At 44.1% G+C, this 17,981-nt stretch overlaps 1 protein-coding gene across 1 annotated transcript; it reads left to right on the top strand.

The window, feature by feature from the left end:
• Positions 1-440: 440 nt before the first annotated feature.
• On the top strand, positions 441-15,586 carry supt16h (SPT16 homolog, facilitates chromatin remodeling subunit). The gene is made up of 25 exons (XM_082511732.1): positions 441-505; positions 604-845; positions 1,849-1,941; positions 2,424-2,594; positions 3,979-4,131; positions 4,222-4,368; positions 4,667-4,818; positions 5,500-5,672; positions 6,250-6,340; positions 6,416-6,489; positions 6,572-6,684; positions 6,894-6,959; positions 8,166-8,264; positions 8,663-8,778; positions 10,141-10,294; positions 10,433-10,560; positions 10,708-10,970; positions 11,085-11,203; positions 12,593-12,831; positions 12,922-12,997; positions 13,125-13,294; positions 13,401-13,530; positions 13,699-13,825; positions 13,979-14,053; positions 14,723-15,586. Exons 2-25 carry the CDS (start codon positions 780-782, stop codon positions 14,818-14,820), a joined length of 3,093 nt encoding a protein of 1,030 aa, XP_082367858.1. The 5' UTR covers positions 441-505; positions 604-779; the 3' UTR covers positions 14,821-15,586.
• The last annotated feature ends 2,395 nt before the right edge of the window (positions 15,587-17,981 follow it).

The raw sequence follows: 17,981 nt of genomic DNA, 5'->3' as shown, positions 1-17,981 counted from the left end.
AATTTTAGTCAATGAAAACCCGACAAAGAATGTCATATAAAACATCACCCTGCAGAGAAAAACAATTAAACTGGGAGAGCATCACGGGCCATACGTAACCACTGCTGGTATCGCGAGAATTACGTCAAATGAGTCGTTTGATGACGGTGGCGGGAAAACCGCGGTGGCGGGCAATGCAGCGTGGTCAACACTAGACAGGGGGTGCTGTTGTGCAGATAATGTGTGAAATGCGCCACAAAAAATAATACTAAAATAAAATAAAATAAATAAAAAATAAGAAAGTAAAAATTGAATCGAGGTGAAATAACGCGATTGTTTTTTCTATTATGTTTCGGTTGGTGTGAAAATATAATGAAGCGTTATGTTATGTTTTACGGTTTTATAAAATCTGATGTGTGAAGTCTCAGAGGGGGGAGGGAGGAAAAAAAGACTGGAGGGGAGGGGGGTGCTGTGGACTTAATTATAACAGATTGGTGTGTACGTGGTCGTGTGTGTCGAGTAGGAGGTGGGAAAAAATACAATTTTAATAATTTTGCGAGTTTTAAAGCAGGTGAAAGCGGGCTGTAAGGTTAGCGTGCGCTGTGTTTTTACATGTCTCCTCAGCTCAGAGGGCCGCTATTGTATAATTATAAGGTAAGCAGCAGCATCTCGTGGTGGTATTTGGAGCCCAGCAGGCGTGGAAAGAAAGTGCGTTGTTGTTAGTTGACACTGCTCATCATCCTCATCCGGCCTGCTGCGAAGCGAAGCCGGGAGCTGGAGTTTGAAACGGAGCGCTCACAATGGCGGTAAACCTGGATAAGGACGCATACTACCGCCGGATCAAGAGACTATACAGTAACTGGAAGGTAAAATATAGTAAAGGGGGAGTTGATGTGAGGCGTGTGTCCGCTCGGTGTGCTTTAGTGGAGAAAAGTGCAGCTGCTGGCGACAAGTTAGCCGCGTTTTTCTTGCCCGAGCGAGCGCACTGTTGTTAGGATGAGCGGTGATGTGTCTCTCGCTCAATACCAGGGCGAACACTGGTCGCCACCTGAGCTCCTTTATTCCTTTTTATTTCACACACGAATCCAACCTTTGCACCACCCTTATTTTGTTTTGTTCTTGTCTCTACTGGCAGGCTGGTTCCCTCTGGTTAGCGCACCAAAATCGCCCCATTCACCACGCTAACTAGCGTGCTAGCATGTTAACTTTACTCCAAGCTAACTTATTAGCCGAGCGGCTAACTGTGTAATAAACCAGCCACTTCTGATTTAACACTTAAACTGAGATGAAGCCGTGCTGTGACGGTCGTCAGGCACATAGATGTGCCTGACAGGTGGCTAACTGCACCACTTGTTTACATTTACTGCCACTTCGCACTTGGCTGCATGCTAACATTAGCTGGCTAGTTAGCATGAAAGTAACGCCAGCATCCTGGTGACATGTGCAAGACGTCCAGAGCTGCTTTCTTTATTACCGCTCTCACCTTTTGTTTAAAGATTCCTGCGTGAATTATTTTAATCTTAAGTACACTCTTTTCATAGGTTGAAGTACATTTTAAGAGCTGCTGGCTCTTGTTGCTGACTTTTCAGCTCATATTTGACCCCATGTCACGCTCTCAGGCTGCTTAACTGTTTCATGTGCATTGGAACTGCCATTTAAAGCCTCTAAAGCACCTTTAATGGGACTTAATATAATATCGCCGGATATCCTGAATGATAAACTGGATTAGCTTTGAGTTGTGTGGTTGTGCCACTACTTCCCCAAAGAACAAGTCCAGATGGAGTAGGAGCACCTCACTGTGGACCTCATTATATGCTCTTTATCATCTCATGCGTGACATCAAACTGTGTGTATGTTTGTGTTTTGCAGAAGGGAGAAGATGAGTTTGGCAAAGTCGACGCTATCGTGGTGTCTGTGGGGGTTGATGAGGAAATTGTGTATGCCAAATCCACAGCCATACAGGTAAGTGTGGAGCAGCACGTGAAAGGAAGGCAACACCTTTCTCTCTGTGCATTTAGGAAGGGAAATGGTTGTTGCAGAGTGACTGCAGTCAGTTTGAACTATTCAAATGACTTTAATGAGTTGTTGTTTTTATTTTTTGTTTTTTGCAAGAATCTCAGCTGCCATTGAGTATTTGAAACTTAATTTAACAAAATTGACCTTGGGTGTGGCTTAAATCTCTTTTGTAGTTCCCTAAAGTCCTCAAGCACGTTGTATCTGTTATATCTTAGATAAACATTTTACAGAGCTGTTGCATCCTGTGCCTCCAGAAAAGCAAATGCAATATGCATCTACAACCAACTGTCCTTGAGGGTTATTCAAGTAGAAAATTATTATTTAGCTCCAAAACAGTAAAACGCCACCAAATGCAGGAATTTACTCCCTCCTCCCCAATCCCCCCCCCCCCCCCCCCCCTTTTTTTTTTTTTTTTTTCTCTTTCTCAGACGTGGCTGTTTGGCTACGAGTTGACCGACACCATCATGGTGTTCTGTGACACCAAAATCATCTTCCTCGCCAGCAAGAAAAAGGTGGATTTCCTCAAGCAGGTGGCTATAACTAAAGGCAACGAGAATGCCAATGGTGTCCCGCCCATTACCCTGCTCACCAGAGAAAAGGTAACGCACGTGAAGTCGCCTCATATACACACACATGGAAGTTGGTGAGAGAGTGTGATGTGTTTTTTTTTGTTAATGGCTAGGTTTATCCAAAAAGAGGAATCTGATTTGTTATTGAGTGCTTGAGAAAAATCGAAAGCTTCCTCTTTTGTGGTTTGAGTTCTTCAGACTTTTTTTTTTTCTTTATAAGTCACATGTTGTTCAATCCAATGCAGTTTTGTTTCTCATCTGTCATCTCAAAGTGGTTTTTATTGTAAGGTAAAGCTCCTGCAGTACTACAGAGAAAACCCCAACAATTGCATGACAAGCATTTGGCGACAGTGGGAAGGCAAAACTTCCTTGTAACAGGAAGAACTTCTGGCAGAACCAGGCAAAGGGAGGGGCAGCGATCTGCCATGAATATTTGGTGGTGAAAGGAAGAAGAGAGCCAGAGATTGATAATAACTAATAGCTGGTTCAGTTTGGAGGGTGTGAAGATTTTTAGCCACGTATGTATCTGCTGACTTCGTCTTCAAATCTAGTTTCATTGCATGTGCGTTGTTATTATTACTTGCTTTAATTTACAACAGCAGTAATTTCAAGGCAGTTTATTTTGTAACAGAGTCGTACTCATAGGTGATAAAAGACTCCATGAGAGGAGCAGAGCAGGACTCAGGCAGCGGTCGTGATCCTGCAGATGGACTGGTCTTGTATCAGTTTTCTATTTTGAGCTTTTTAGCACAAGCCTTTTTCATATAGCACTTTTTCCTCTTCTACCTTTTTCTGCACTTTGACTACACTGTGACTGCTCTAAAGAGGTGCAGTCCAGTGAGGTTTTGCACAAACTGTCACGTCAACATCTTGGGTTGACGCCGTTATCTGACGTCCTTCTTCCTCTTTGGACACCCCCTGCATGCTCGAACTGCTCAGGAGGGCCTCCTGCAGAGAAAAGCAAGGGTTGTAGAGGGTGGAGTAGTCATACTTCAAAAACTGCATCCTTCTCATGCACGTGGCTGCCACTTCCACGAAAGGACTGGTTAATTGTCAGGCTGTAGCTGGAGACGAGAGACCACACCAGATGTAGCCGGCACAGAGGAGATGGTCGTGTGGAGAGAAGGATGACTCAGATGTGATGGTTTTGCACTCGGGTGGAGACGGGAGAGGCAGGTTTCTTGCAGAGAGCACTGTGTTGGGATTGGCAGGAATCAAAGTTTCTGTGAATGTGCTGAACGTTAAACAGGAACATTAGCGCCTGTGTTCTACCTCGTCGGTGGTCAACACATGCCTTGTGTGGGATTTAAAAGGTTATGAATCGAACAGCCTTGGAGGAGGGGAAGGCGGAGTGTGCTAAAAATGATTTTCTTTTTCCTTTCATCCTTTTATTAGTGTATTACTTGTTTTTCAGAACGAGAGTAACAAGGCCAACTTTGACAAGATGATCGAGGCGATCAGAGGTAGCAAAGAGGGCAAGACGGTGGGTGTGTTCAGCAAAGACAAATTCCCAGGAGAGTACATGAAGAGCTGGAATGACACGCTCTCTGCTGAGGGACTGGAGAAGGTGAGGCGCGATCCCAACACATCGGCCAGCTCTGCGAATGTTACGCTCCCGTTTCAGTCGTGATCAGATGTACTCTGCTTCTGTCTGCAGGTGGACATCAGTGCTGTGGTCGCCTACACGATGGCGGTGAAGGAAGACGGAGAGCTGGCCCTGATGAAGAAAGCGGCAGCCATTACCAGCGAGGTTTACTCAAAGTTTTTCAAGGAGCGCGTGATGGAGATTGTTGATGCTGATGAGGTGAGGGGGGAGGAGCAGCTGGACTTGGTGTCATTTTGTGTTTTCAAGCTGTGTGTTGCTGTCTGCTTTCAGTGCTTAGAACAGCTTAAGACACAATTTATCCATGTCATATCATAGTGTTTGCATCACTTTTCGGTCATCAGTATATCTGTAGATTATGAAGGTCCAGTGTAGCACAGTTTGTAATAACGCACAAACACTCTCAGATTAGTTTTGGAGACTCTGTCCCTGAAAGTGTAACTAATACTGGAGCAGCCGCCACACGTCTTTATTTGTATCTTTTGATCCTCTCCAACAGAAAGTGCGTCACAGCAAGCTGGCGGAGTCGGTGGAGAAGGCCATCGAGGAAAAGAAGTACCTGGGCGGTGCGGATCCGTCCACCGTGGAAATGTGTTATCCTCCCATCATCCAGAGCGGTGGGAACTACAGTCTCAAGTTCAGCGTGGTCAGGTGTGTGCAGGTCCAGTCTCACTTAAAGCCAGGAGGCATTTGCAGCTGGTTTTGTCACAATTAAATAAATTGGTTTTGGTAGTGCTGGAAATGTATTAATTTATTGTTTTGTTTTTTAAAATTAATTTTTTAAACAAAGCTCTTTAAGATTCACGTTCACAAGAGCTTCAGGGTTGGTCCTAGTTGATTTTCAAGGAGTAAAAACTTAAAGAAATCCAAAATCAGGATCCAGCAGCCTTTAATATAAAAAAAAAAGTTTACATTTTATGGGAAACATGTAGTGCAGCATTAGATGAGTAGATTTATGAGTCTTTAGCCACAGCTTAATGTTTTTTACGGTTTAATCTTTGATGTGAATTAAAGTATTCGAGTGTTAATGAGCTTCAGAGATGCTTTCAGGTGGATCTCAGTGCAGAGCTAACATACCTGGCGACACACCTGTTTAGCACCCAGATAGATGAGTTGTGCTAATCCTCTCTAAACTCAGAAACAAAGCAGCATATTCCCTAAAATACTGAGCTGCTCTTGAACATTTTGTTTGTTTTAAATCGGGTAGGAAAACACTAGGATTTATTAAATGCTGCCTAAGTACAGCTCACAGATTATAGATTCAGTCAACAGGACAAGATGAGGAGCAGAGACCAGTTATCAATGACCCTCTATCGTTCCCTCTCTGCGCAGCGATAAGAACCACATGCACTTTGGTGCCATCACGTGTGCCATGGGGATCCGCTACAAGTCGTACTGCTCCAACCTGGTGCGCACACTCATGGTGGACCCCTCTCAGGAGATGCAGGACAACTACAACTTCCTGCTGCAGGTGGAAGAGGAGCTGCTCAAGGAGCTCAAGCACGGTGAGTTTAGGAGAATGGCAGTGGAATAACTGGGAGCGAGCTGGTTTGTGCTCTGTTCTGTAATCTTTGCGCAGTGCAGGGCTTCGGAGTTTGAAGCACTGGGAATAAAGTCTTTGTGCGAATGCGAAAACTCAGGTCACCTGAGTAGCATCTTTAAAAAATGCTCATTGCTGCTTCTTGGAGGGATGTGATCTGTTCCATTGGTCGATTTGTTTGTTAGCAGTCTAGTGCTCACAGTCTAAGATGTTCAAGTTTTGCATATAACAGCTCAAGTTGCTAACACTGGATGAGGGTATTTATTAACCTTCATTGACAGCGCCAAAGGTCAGAGAAATGCGTATGCAATGCTTCAAGGTCAAAGGTCAGACATCGGTTTAGCGCTGGCTCTTTGGGGGAGCTGTGCTTTTGTTTAAAAAAAAAAAAAAAAAAAATCAGGCTGTCTTGCATTATGAAAATCAGTATCACATATTTTACATTTTCACTGAACCTGAACTGTAACTTGTTAATGAGTTTTAGGCTGCAGGAGGGAAGTGTGTCAGTGCTGTCTGTGTGTAAACCTCCTGCATGTCCTCCACAGGAGTCAAAATCTGTGACGCATACAATGCAGTCATGGAGTACGTGAAGAAAGAGAAGCCGGAGCTCGCGCAGAAGCTGACCAAAAACCTCGGGTAAGTACCCACAGGGGCTTTCTTCTCTCGGACGTCCTCAAATTCAGAACACTTATGTCTGTTTCCTTGTTGTAGTTTTGCGATGGGGATCGAGTTCAGAGAAGGGTCGCTGGTTTTGAACGCCAAAAATCAGTACAGACTAAAAAGAGGTGAGACTGTCGACTGTGTTAAGCACACAGGTGGTTTTATGCATTAGTGAAAGTTTCTTAAAGGAGACGTTGTGTCCTTCAGGGATAGTGCTCAGCGTCAGCTTGGGTTTTTCTGACTTGGTGAATAAAGATGCGAAGAAAGAAGAGCAGAAGAAGTACGCCTTGTTTCTTGGTGACACTATACAGATCAATGAGGTAAGCAGCCCTGTTGGAGTAGATCCAAGCAAATGACTTTGTCAGACAAGCAACAAAAATATAAATGTTAATTTAAAAAAACAGTAATGACTGGTCTGTACACACTGTTAAACACATACGTGTGCATCTGGTTAAGTTGCTGTCTTCATGCTGATGCTGAAGCATGACGGTCAGTCTTTTTGATGTCCTGGTGTGTGTGTGTATCACAGGAGGAGGCCGCCACAGTCCTCACACCGGTGAAGAAAAAGATCAAAAACGTGGGAATCTTCCTAAAGGTGCGTGGTCACTGTGTCCGCTTTCTATAAGAGTCAGGAGCTGAAGAGGAGTATTTACGTCCTTATACATTTATAATCACGTATTATATGGACAGAGGTGTTTGGGCCACACCTCTTAGGGTTGCTGTGGCTCTGGTGGTTGACTGAATGGTACTCCTGCCTGTGTATTATTTATTAAGCCATATATTTATGGCTTGCCACCACAGATTTTAATAAAGTGTAATTTCTCTGTTCACCTCATGGTGGCAGCACCATCTGATCCATGTTGCAACCAAAATAAGAATAAGACTTACAATACACAAAATAGTAACTCACATTTAACATGAGCCTGAGACGCTGATGTTCAGCAGCTTCACTGAAGTTTCACGTATTGCTGACCGCTTTGTCGTTATTATTTTATTCTCCACATTTGAGCGAAAAAGTAGATTTATTGTGTTTAGGCTTGAAAACAAGTGATTGCCATCATGACAGTTCTTGTGTTACTGAAAACGAAGTGGGGTTTTTCTTCCCCATTAATAAATACGGTACTTTTGGAAAGTGTTTGGACACTCCCGGTGCACTTTAAAAGCACTGTACGTGTGTGATTGGGTTGGTGATGCCTGTAGTACAGCCCTGCTTTCAGTTTATAAACAGCATATGTGATATTTAATTTGTCAGTGCTGAGCTTTCACTCTGGTCAGTTTGTTGTTGTGTGTGGACTCCAGTTCTGGAAATGCAGTTTGTTGCCCCTTTGAGAGCTTCGTGGTAGAGCAACATATACATGCTGCAGGTTATTGTTAAAGGAGACCGTGAGGCTTGCAGAGGATTTCTTTGTTGCAGGGAACGTGGGAAGGAGCAGCAACTGGACTTTCAAAATAAGAGGGAGGGGTTCAAAAGTGTGTGAAAAATGCTAAAACAAGGACAAAATACACCTGGGCAGTTTAGCAGAGTGAAGTGGGGAAATGCTGATGTGCCATCCAGATGTTAGGGTTTTATCCTTTCATATTCATAGTTTGTATATTGTGCATACTCAGCAGCAGCACCTGAGATGCAGCTCTTGACTTTTCATAGATATGTTTGACATTTACATGGTTACAGATGCTTTCTGTGGTGCTTCACCTTTTCTTTCACCATCTACGTTTTAAGTGTTAGTGTGGTGGATTTCTTGTGAATCTGATTTAAATAAGACGGAGAGCAGGAAGTGAACGTTGTTTTCGCTTCTTTTAGAATGATGACGAAGAGGATGAGGAGGAAGAGGTCGACGACGCAGAGGAGCTGCTGGGGAAAGGCGCGCGCAGCGCCGCTCTGCTCGCTGACAGAACCAGGGTAAGTGCGGGCGCGTGCGTCGCTCAGTGTGTGACTGGTGGGTTTTTTTTGTGATTTTTGCCGCCTTGACGGAGTTTTGATAACTAAGAGTGTGAATGTCTTTGTACTCTATCAGCTACTTGGGAAGGTAAGTATTCATTGTTTTTTCCTAAAATCTCATCAGCTGAACTGGTTTAGTCTCAAAAATACCTTTGCTGATGGGAATGAAGTTGTTATTTTTATTTGAGTGACACTTTTGTGTTTGTTTCTGTTTGTTGTCCATCCAAAGCTTTAACACATCTGTTCTCTGCATGTGTGTTGTGTTTTTCCACCTTATTTTTTTAAAAATAGTTTTTAAAACAAAACGTGGTCTTGGTGTCTCCGTGTGGTCACTCAGTTGTGTCTTTTGTCAAACTTAGAACGAGATGACGGCGGAGGAGAAGAGGCGGGCTCACCAGAAGGAGTTGGCCAATCACTTGAATGAAGAAGCGAAGCGCCGTCTGACGGAGCAGAAAGGAGAGCAGCAGATCCAGAAGTGAGTCGGTACTCTCACCATCCATAATGAACTGAAGCTATCAGGTGAAGAAACGGCATGAATGTGTTAAAGAGATCCACTCCGGTTAAACTAGAGTGGGTCAATGTAGTGCTCAACCACGCAAATGCTTGCTGTAGGTTGTAGGTCACCAGTAGGTGTAGCGCAGTCCAGATCTGGACCCAGACTGGTCTGGTCTGTACAGAGGAAACGCACAGACCAATCACTTACATTGTAACTCATCCCACCCGATGCTGCTCAACCAATCAAATCGTTTATTCAGAGCATTTGCGAAAACAGAAAACTCTGCGAGGAGGCGCGATAAATCGAGGAAACGGGCGGAAGAAGTTGTGAAGCTGAGATGGTTTACGCGTGAAAGAAACTCAAACTAGACCTTTTTTTTTTTTTTTTTTTCAAATGACGTAAATTTATTTTTTAATGTAAACTTTATTTAACTTGAAATGATAAATATTTTATTATCAAATCAAATCACTTTTATTGTCACATCACATGTGCAGGCACACTGGCACAGCACATGCGAGTGAAATTCTTGTGTGCGAGCCCCACAAGCAACAGAGATGTGCAAACACAACAACACAAACAAGCAAAATACAAGAATGGCCAACCTGAAACTAATAAATATATGGGAAATATATGGGAATAAATATATATCGGCAGACCCTCGAGGTCATTGTGATAATTAATAATAAATAGTGTTGAACCCGTCTTAATTTTACTTTTCTAACTGGACCTCCTTAAGTTTGAGCTGAAGGCTCCTGCCTTCAGATGAAGTAAAAGCTGGAGTTTTGAGCTGAAAAGTGGAAACCTTTAGGGAAAAGTGTTTAAAGGCCAGCAGGGGCAGTAGTAAAAGACTTTGGTCCTGTGTGACACTAATAACCTGTGGACCTTTTTGGTGTCTGAATTGGATCGTGTGAATAAGAGCAAAGTCACAAAAGCCTGCAGTCTGATTTGTTACTCTTCAAGCTTCAGTGAAACTAAAGTGCAAAACAAGCAGGAAGTGGGACCCTTTTGCCATCAAAATAAAAGTTGTGCCTTTTACAACGTGCCGGTCCGCTTTTGTGCAGGACGTGTTATGAACTGCTCTGAAGTGATGCGCGACAGGCTGTCTCATTGCTGCTTTGATCGATGTCGGCATCAGCTGAGTGTGAGCGAAAAGATGTGTGGGGTGTTTAGCTATATTTGTTTTTTGCACGCCACACAAGAAACTTTAAGTGCCTAGATTTGTGTTCTTTTTTTTTTTTTTTAAATAAATAAACCCAGGACAGAAGTTGGCAGCAGAACTGTAAATTCTGACTTTTAATTAAGTTTCTCCTGATTAAGCGACTCCACTCTGCTTCCTCTCAGGGCCAGGAAATCTAACGTCTCCTATAAGAACGTGTCTCAGATGCCCAGAGAAAAGGACATCCGGGACATGAAGATCTTCATCGACAAGAAGTATGAGACTGTCGTCATGCCTGTCTTTGGCATCGCCACACCATTTCACATCGCCACCATCAAGGTACTCTTAGCTTATGCCTTCTATGGGGGGGGTCTACCACAACTACATCCAAACCAGTTGCACTTAGGTACACCAAGAGTCTGTGTTACCTTTTTGGTTTTAATTACAGACATTTTTCTTGCGTTTGTGCCTTTTTAGAACATCAGTATGTCTGTAGAAGGAGACTACACCTACCTGAGGATCAACTTCTACGTCCCTGGCAGCTCACTGGGCCGACAGGAGGGAAACATCTTCCCCAACCCTGAAGCCACATTCGTCAAAGAAATGTGAGTCTGTCCAGCTCTTTCTATCAGCATGTGTGTAGATTTCTCTGCTCACACATTGGCCAAGTCACTGTGTGTGTTTGTTGTGCTGCAGTGTTTGAAGGAGCAGGTGTTCCAATAATCCTTTTCTTTCCCTCGCTCACCTCTCAGCACGTACCGGGCGTCCAACCTGAAGGCTCCCGGCGACACATCGGTGCCCTCCACCAACCTGCAGAACGCCTTCCGCATCATCAAGGAGGTGCAGAAGCGCTACAAAACACGAGAGGCCGAAGAGAAGGAGAAGGAGGGCATCGTCAAGCAAGACTCGCTGGTCATCAACCTCAACCGCAGCAACCCCAAACTCAAAGACCTCTACATCAGACCCAACATCGCACAGAAGAGGATGCAGGGCTCGCTGGAGGCTCATACTAATGGTGAGGACAGAAGTCAGTGGGAATGCTGGGAAACGAGGATGCCCAAATCTCAAAAATGTTGTCGTTAAAAGTGGGAATCTCTCTCTCTCCCCCTCCCCTCCTTCCCCTGTGCAGGTTTCCGTTTCACGTCGGTCCGAGGTGACAAAGTGGACATTCTTTACAACAACATCAAACACGCCATCTTCCAGCCGTGTGACGGTGAGATGATCATCGTACTGCACTTCCACCTCAAGGTATGCTTATTCAAAAATACACCCTTAAAATATCTGGAGACTTCACTTTCATCTGTGGTTAGGGCAACGCTCGATCATCACAGAGGCAGCAGGTGTTCGCAGAGCTCTCTGCTCAGACCTGCTGACTGAGTTTTCTTTAGTTTTTGTTTGTGTCCTTATCACTGATGGCAGCACGAGACTGTAGCAACAACTATGCTAGGAGGTCTGTTTTCCTCTCCTGTCAGTTTGATTTGCAGCAAAGCAACTGAAGTGTATTGACAGCGCTCTCTGCTTCCTCACTCGACAGACTGAACTTTCACAGACTTTGTTCCACACTGTGATGGTCATGTGCTCCCTTAATTTATTTTAACATTGTGTATATATAAGTATATTTGTGTAAAATCAATATTACAAACCCAAACGCTCAGTGATGTAATATCATCAGAGCTTAGAGTTGAGCTGTGATGAAAAATAAAATGGTTTACAGTGTCAGGTTAGTTGTTGATCTGAGGAGCTTGGAAAGAAAAGCGTCTGAACTTAAGTTGCTTGAAGACATTTCAGCTCTCATCAGAGAAGCTTCTTCAGTTTAGGGTCAAATGGTGGAGAGTCCCAGATTTGAGCCCTGTGGGAGTGTTGCTGATGTTAATTTTACCTCTTATGAAGGAGTTTAACTTTTTGAGACCTGCAGTAACTATGGTGGCCCTAAGAGGGTAAACACACTGCAAAAAACATGCAGAGCACAACAAAAACTGAAAACAAAATGTTGGCAAAGCTCCCCAAAAAATTCCAAACAAAAGAGAACGGAAGTGATTTAGATGGATACAATAAAAAGATGGAACAGCTGTGGTGAACTACTGAGGGCAAACATGCATCTACAGTCATTTATGACTAATGCGATTGAAACACACATGGTTCTTCAACATAGAAATGTGTGTTTTGTGAGCTTTTGCAGCATTATTTATTTATTTATTTACTTTTATTTGCTGATATTAAGTTGCAGTACTTTGCAGAGACTTAACACATTGCAATAAAAAAGAGGCTTGTAAAAGTCTGCCATTTTTGAGATTGCGCTTAATTGATCTTTTATTGTATTAGGCCTCAGTCGCACAGGCCTAGACACCGGTCGCTGACCCCCCCCACCCCCTCCCCACCCCCCACCCCCCACCCGCCTTCAGCTACTTTTGGTTCAGAGTAGCTGAAGGCGGGCTTATTCCCTTTCATCTGAGCAGGGTTAGGGACTCCACCCCCACATTCCCCTTCATAACCTTGAGCACTCTGCTGGGTGGAGCTTCATGTTAACTCTAAATAAGTGTCTCAGTGTATTCACTCATCGTCTGTCTCTCATTGTATTTTAGCGATTCCCTTTAAATATTCTGAAAATGGTCTAAAAACTGTTGCGTTTCTCTCCAGAACGCCATCATGTTTGGTAAGAGACGCCACACGGACGTCCAGTTCTACACAGAGGTGGGCGAGATCACCACAGACTTGGGCAAACACCAACACATGCACGACCGAGACGACCTGTACGCCGAGCAGATGGAGCGGGAGATGAGGCACAAGCTCAAGTCGGCCTTTAAGAACTTCATCGAGAAGGTGGAGACGTTGACTAAAGAGGAGTTGGAGTTCGAGGTGCCCTTCAGAGACCTGGGGTGAGTAAACGAGGCCGCCGGGAACGCAAACGTGCGAGGACAATGTGGACACCCCTGTGAGCTCGTGGCCCATGCTTCTTTTGTTTACAGGTTCCAGGGCGCCCCCTACAGGAGTACCTGCCTGCTACAACCCACGTCCAGTTCTCTTGTCAATGTTACTGAATGGGTGAGTGAGCAGCTGGCACTGAGCTGCAGACGGTTCAAAGGTTTAATCTGTGAAGAAGAAAGCTGAAATATGTGCAGTGACCTGCCGGCAGTTCAGTCTGTTAAAAATCTGTCTCCTCCGTCTGCAGCCGCCGTTTGTAGTTACTCTAGACGAGGTGGAGCTGGTTCACTTTGAGCGCGTGCAGTTCCACCTGAAGAACTTTGACGTGGTCATCGTTTACAAGGACTACAACAAGAAGGTCACCATGATCAACGCTGTGCCCGTGAACTCCCTTGACCCTATCAAAGAGTGGCTCAAGTAAGGCCAGTCAATTTAATCAGTGACTTAATTTTTAATGCATCTAAAAGAATATCTCAGATGAATTATTAATACTTTTTTCTCTTCTCCGTTTTCTCCTTTTTAGCTCTTGTGACATCAAGTACACAGAGGGCGTCCAGTCTCTGAACTGGACCAAGATCATGAAGACCATCGTTGACGACCCAGAGGGGTTCTTCGAGCAGGGGGGCTGGTCTTTCTTGGATCCAGAGAGCGAGGTGAGTTCATGGTTTCATAACCTAAGCAGACATTTACAGTTTTAAAATGGTCCATGTTCCCAGTTTTTCCTTTCAAGAACTCCTTTCACGTCGTAACACAGTGCTGAGAATAAAATAGCGGCTAGTTTTGTGATTACATGCCTCTCTGCGTGCCATGTTTTGCCTCAGGGAAGCGGCGGCGAGGAAGATTCAGAGTCAGAAATGGAGGATGAGACGTTCAACCCATCTGCAGATGAAGAAGAAGAGGAAGAGGAAGACAGTGATGAGGATTACAGCTCAGAGACGGAGGACTCTGGTATGATTTCCATGGGCCAGTTTGAACCTCTGATGAATGAAAAGATCAATAAAAGCTTGAGAAAATGATTTGTACCCGAGCAGCTCTTTGCCTTGAACTCACACTTGTACACACTGATGAACCAGATTTTCTTTTTTTGGGTGTGTGATACAGATTACAGCGCGTCACTGGGCAGTGAGGAGGAGAGCGGGAAAGACTGGGATGAACTGGAGGAAGAAGCCAGGAAAGGTTTGTATTTGTAGACTCTGGTTTTTCAAAACTTGCACTTGAAGAGCGTTCAGGGCTCGCTGTCAGTGTCCACATACTCAAAATAAACCTGGCATCAGCCACTAGAGGGCACCAAATGCACACAAACCCCACAGTACTCATCTAAAAGCAAACTTTTCACATCTGCAGCACCTAACTGTCATGTGACTAAATACAAACGGTCTCTTCAGGAATCACAGATTTAAATATGGCTGTTAACTCACTTCAATATTCACACCTTTTTAGTTGGCCATTGGTTACTTAAATATTTCTGTTAATCGCATGGCAGCAACTCGATGCAATCAGGCGTGAACACTACCTGCCGAAATTCAGACTGAGCATCAGAATGAGGAAGAAAAGTGATTAAAATGTGTTTAAAAGTGTTTGTTGTTTCCCACGTAAATATCTCTGGAGTTTACAGAGAATTATATAAAAAAAATAAAAATAAAAGAGAAAATATCCAGTGAGCGGCAGTTCTCTGAGAGAAACTGCCTTGTTGATCACAGACTGCTTGAAGGCTGCAGACGTTATGCAGACGAGCATCTCTGAACGCACATGTTGGGATGTGGTGGAGGAATCTGCAGTATCAGCCACGAGGGTTGATCACAGCACAGGGCTGTTTCATGGTTGTTTCTGTTTCCTCCCCTGCAGCTGACAGAGAGAGCCACTATGAGGACGAGGACACCTCCAACAGGAAGCGGAAGGTGCGGCCATCAGCCCCGCCGAGCAAGAAGAAGCGACGGCACTAAACGTCCCAAACATCCATTCATACTGCCAAACCTGACCCTCCCTCCCACCACGGCCGGCTCCCCACACTTCACACAGACACACACCGTGTACATAGACGTAGACACCGCCCCCTTTGTTTATTTTTTAGTTGTTGTCGGTGAAGTGTCATGTTGCAGAACCAGCAGGACAGCCACACTTCATTCATTACCTTCGTTTTCCCACCTTCGTTCATCCATCCATCAGGGTTTATTGTCTGTGTGTGTGTGTGTGTTTGTGTCTGCGAGTGCGTGCGAGTGTGGTTAAATGGGTTTTTATTGCAAGCATTGTTTATTTTCTGTTAAAGAAAGCTGAGTTTCTTAACTAATGGATAATAAATAAAAAGACTTGACATCTCCTCTGCCAAGTGTTTTATATAAACTGAGAAATCTGATTTTTTTTTCCTCTCGTCTTCCCCACCGTTTTTTTTTTTTTTTTTTTTTTTTTTCTCCCCTCTTATTTTTGTCAATGTTTGTTAAATTGTGGTAATAAGATGGGGGAAAATGTCCTTTATTTTTTAGGGATGGGAGGGGGCAGATGCACGTTTTCTAATTATTTTATCTTTTTTTTTTTTTTTAAAGTGGGATTTATAAATGGATTTGGACACAGACACACTTCACCCTCGCACTTATCCTCCTCTCTGTCCCCCCTTTTTTTTTTTTTTTTTTTGGTCAGTCTGAGTAGATATGTTGTACTGTTAATTCTGAAAATCCTGTTTTTGTTTTTGTAATAAAATTAAAAGGAACTGTAGTTTGTTTTCACTCTTCTCTCTTTCACACACTTTCAGTTTTGCAGATTAGTCGTTGTGTACTTACTGCCGGTGTCGTAGACCACTGCCTCTTTTCAGTCGTGGGCTAAGAGCAGTGCTCTTGAGCATTAGTTCTCCAGGCTTCTGGAGGGACATAGGCTGCTTTTATAAACTCATTTTCACTCCAGTCCTTGTACCCGACCGTTTTCAGAGAAACATGTTTCTTAAGCCACTTAAGAAAACGCTGACTTGTGAGTCATTCAAACACAAAAACTAGCCTAACTCAAAGGGTGAACAAGTGTTTCCTACGTGAGAGACGACTTCACAGAGAACCATTTTTTAAAAATTGTATCTTTAGTCATTTACTTACTAGCAGCCTGATGTAAATATGTGATTTGTTCCCATTTCATGTTTTATGTGAAAAATACCAAAGAACAGTTTGATAGACAAAATAGTGATTTTTTTTTTTTTTTTTTTGGAAAAAAATTCTTTAGTGGTTCTTAATGAACTGTTGGCTAAACACTTGGCATATCTCTGCATGAGGCACAGTGTGTTTTTATAAAATAGGTAGTGGAAGTGGCTCTCCTGCTACTGAATCTTTGTACGTGCCTTAAAAGTATTTATGCCCCTTGAGCTTTTACACATTTTGTCACTTAAATGTTTGTTGAGATTTTCTGTGATAGACCAACACAAAGTAGCACATGATTGTGAAGAGGTACAAAAATGATACATGGGTTTTCTAAATTTTAAGCAAATCAAAATCTGAAAAGTGTGCATTTATATTCAGCCGCCTGTACTTTGATACATCTAAATAAAACCCAGTGCAATCAGTTGCCTTCAGAAGTCACCAAATTAGATAATAGAGTTCACCTGTGTGTAATTTAGTCTCATTATAAATACACCTGCTCTGTGAAGACCTTGGTGGTTTGGTAGAGAACATTACCATACTGCCATTATTTATAAAGCACTTTAACATAAAACCAGAGTTCACAAAGTGCTGTACATGCAAATAGCACAAGTAAAGTGAATAAAAATAAGATAAAATAGATTAAATAACTAAAATAAATGAAAACATGTTAAAACAAATTGAGTCAATCCCTTTAATCAGTGCCAAAGGTTTCAGCGAATAAATATGTTTTAAGAAAACTCAGAAAGAGAAGAGGCCTGCCTAACGTGCAAGGGCAGATCATTCCACAACTATGGAGCAGCTACAGCAAGAGCACGATCACCTTTAAATTTATACTTAGTTTCAGTACCTAAAGGAGCTGCTGATTGGCGGACCTAAGGGAACGGGCAGGTGTATATGGTTGTAGTAGCTCCGAGAGGTAGGGGGGGGCAGGCCATTAAGAGATTTAAAAACAAATAAGAGAATTTTAAAAACAATCCTAAAATGTACAGGTAGCCAGTGGAATGAAATTAAAATGGGGGTAATGTGCTCAAACTTTTTTGTTCCAGTTAAAAGACGAGCTGCAACATTTTGCACAACCTGCAGGCGCCTAATGGACGCATCACTAACCCCACAATAAAGTGCGTTACAATAATCCAGCCTAGAAGTAACAAAGGCATGGATTACTGTCCTTCATGTAATGATCTGCTAGAGGGTGTGGGGGGGCCACAGCCCCGTCCTCCAGGGCGTGAAGCAGGTATGGAGGAGATCAAAACTCCAGACATCCAGAGGCCCCCAGAACACAAGAGACCAAGGAAGACCAACAGAGGGGCAGCCGCGCCACTGTCCCAGAAAGAGCTGAGGAGAGTCCCAGATGAGGGCTCACTCAGCAGCCGCGGAGCAGAAGCCAGGGGGAGTTGCAGTGACGCGCCCGTGAGCTCCACCGGCAGCCAGCTGTGCCTGAGTGACCGAGCCCCAGGCCAAGAGGCCGAGGGCACCCCACCTCCGAAGTGGCCCGAGCGAGCCCCAGGCTCCAGGCCCCGATAAGCGGCCGCCAAGGAGTGAGCCGGTGTGTACCTGGATGCCCACCCCCAGACACAAAGAACCACCAACGCACCGATGTCTGAGGGAGTCCGCCACTGGCAGTGGAAGTGGTGGTGGGGGGAGATAGGCCTCCAAACCTTGGAGGGCCTGAGATGTCCCCAGAGAGGTGGTGTCTGATACCCAACCTGACATATAGACACAGACATACAGGCACACACAGATACAAACATCCATTCCCACCCTCATGCTCTCATATGCACTTACTCCACACTCAACCAACGTGGAGACAGACATAAAGAGACGTTGTACACACGATCACACTCCCCAAGCGTACTCTACAAACCGGGTCTAGGTACCCTTGCCCCTGGAGGGGGGAACTGCACCCAGACCCAGGTGGTGTTACCCTTTTCCCTGCGGTGGGGAGAGGCAGACCGCCCCGACTCCGCAGCAGCAGGGAGGCCCCACAC

Source organism: Aulonocara stuartgranti (assembly GCF_965226115.1).
Source record: "Aulonocara stuartgranti genome assembly, chromosome: 3".
Lineage (NCBI taxonomy): Eukaryota > Metazoa > Chordata > Actinopteri > Cichliformes > Cichlidae > Aulonocara > Aulonocara stuartgranti.
Note: the sequence above shows the minus strand (reverse complement) of the source record. Positions and strands in the feature narration are given on the sequence as shown.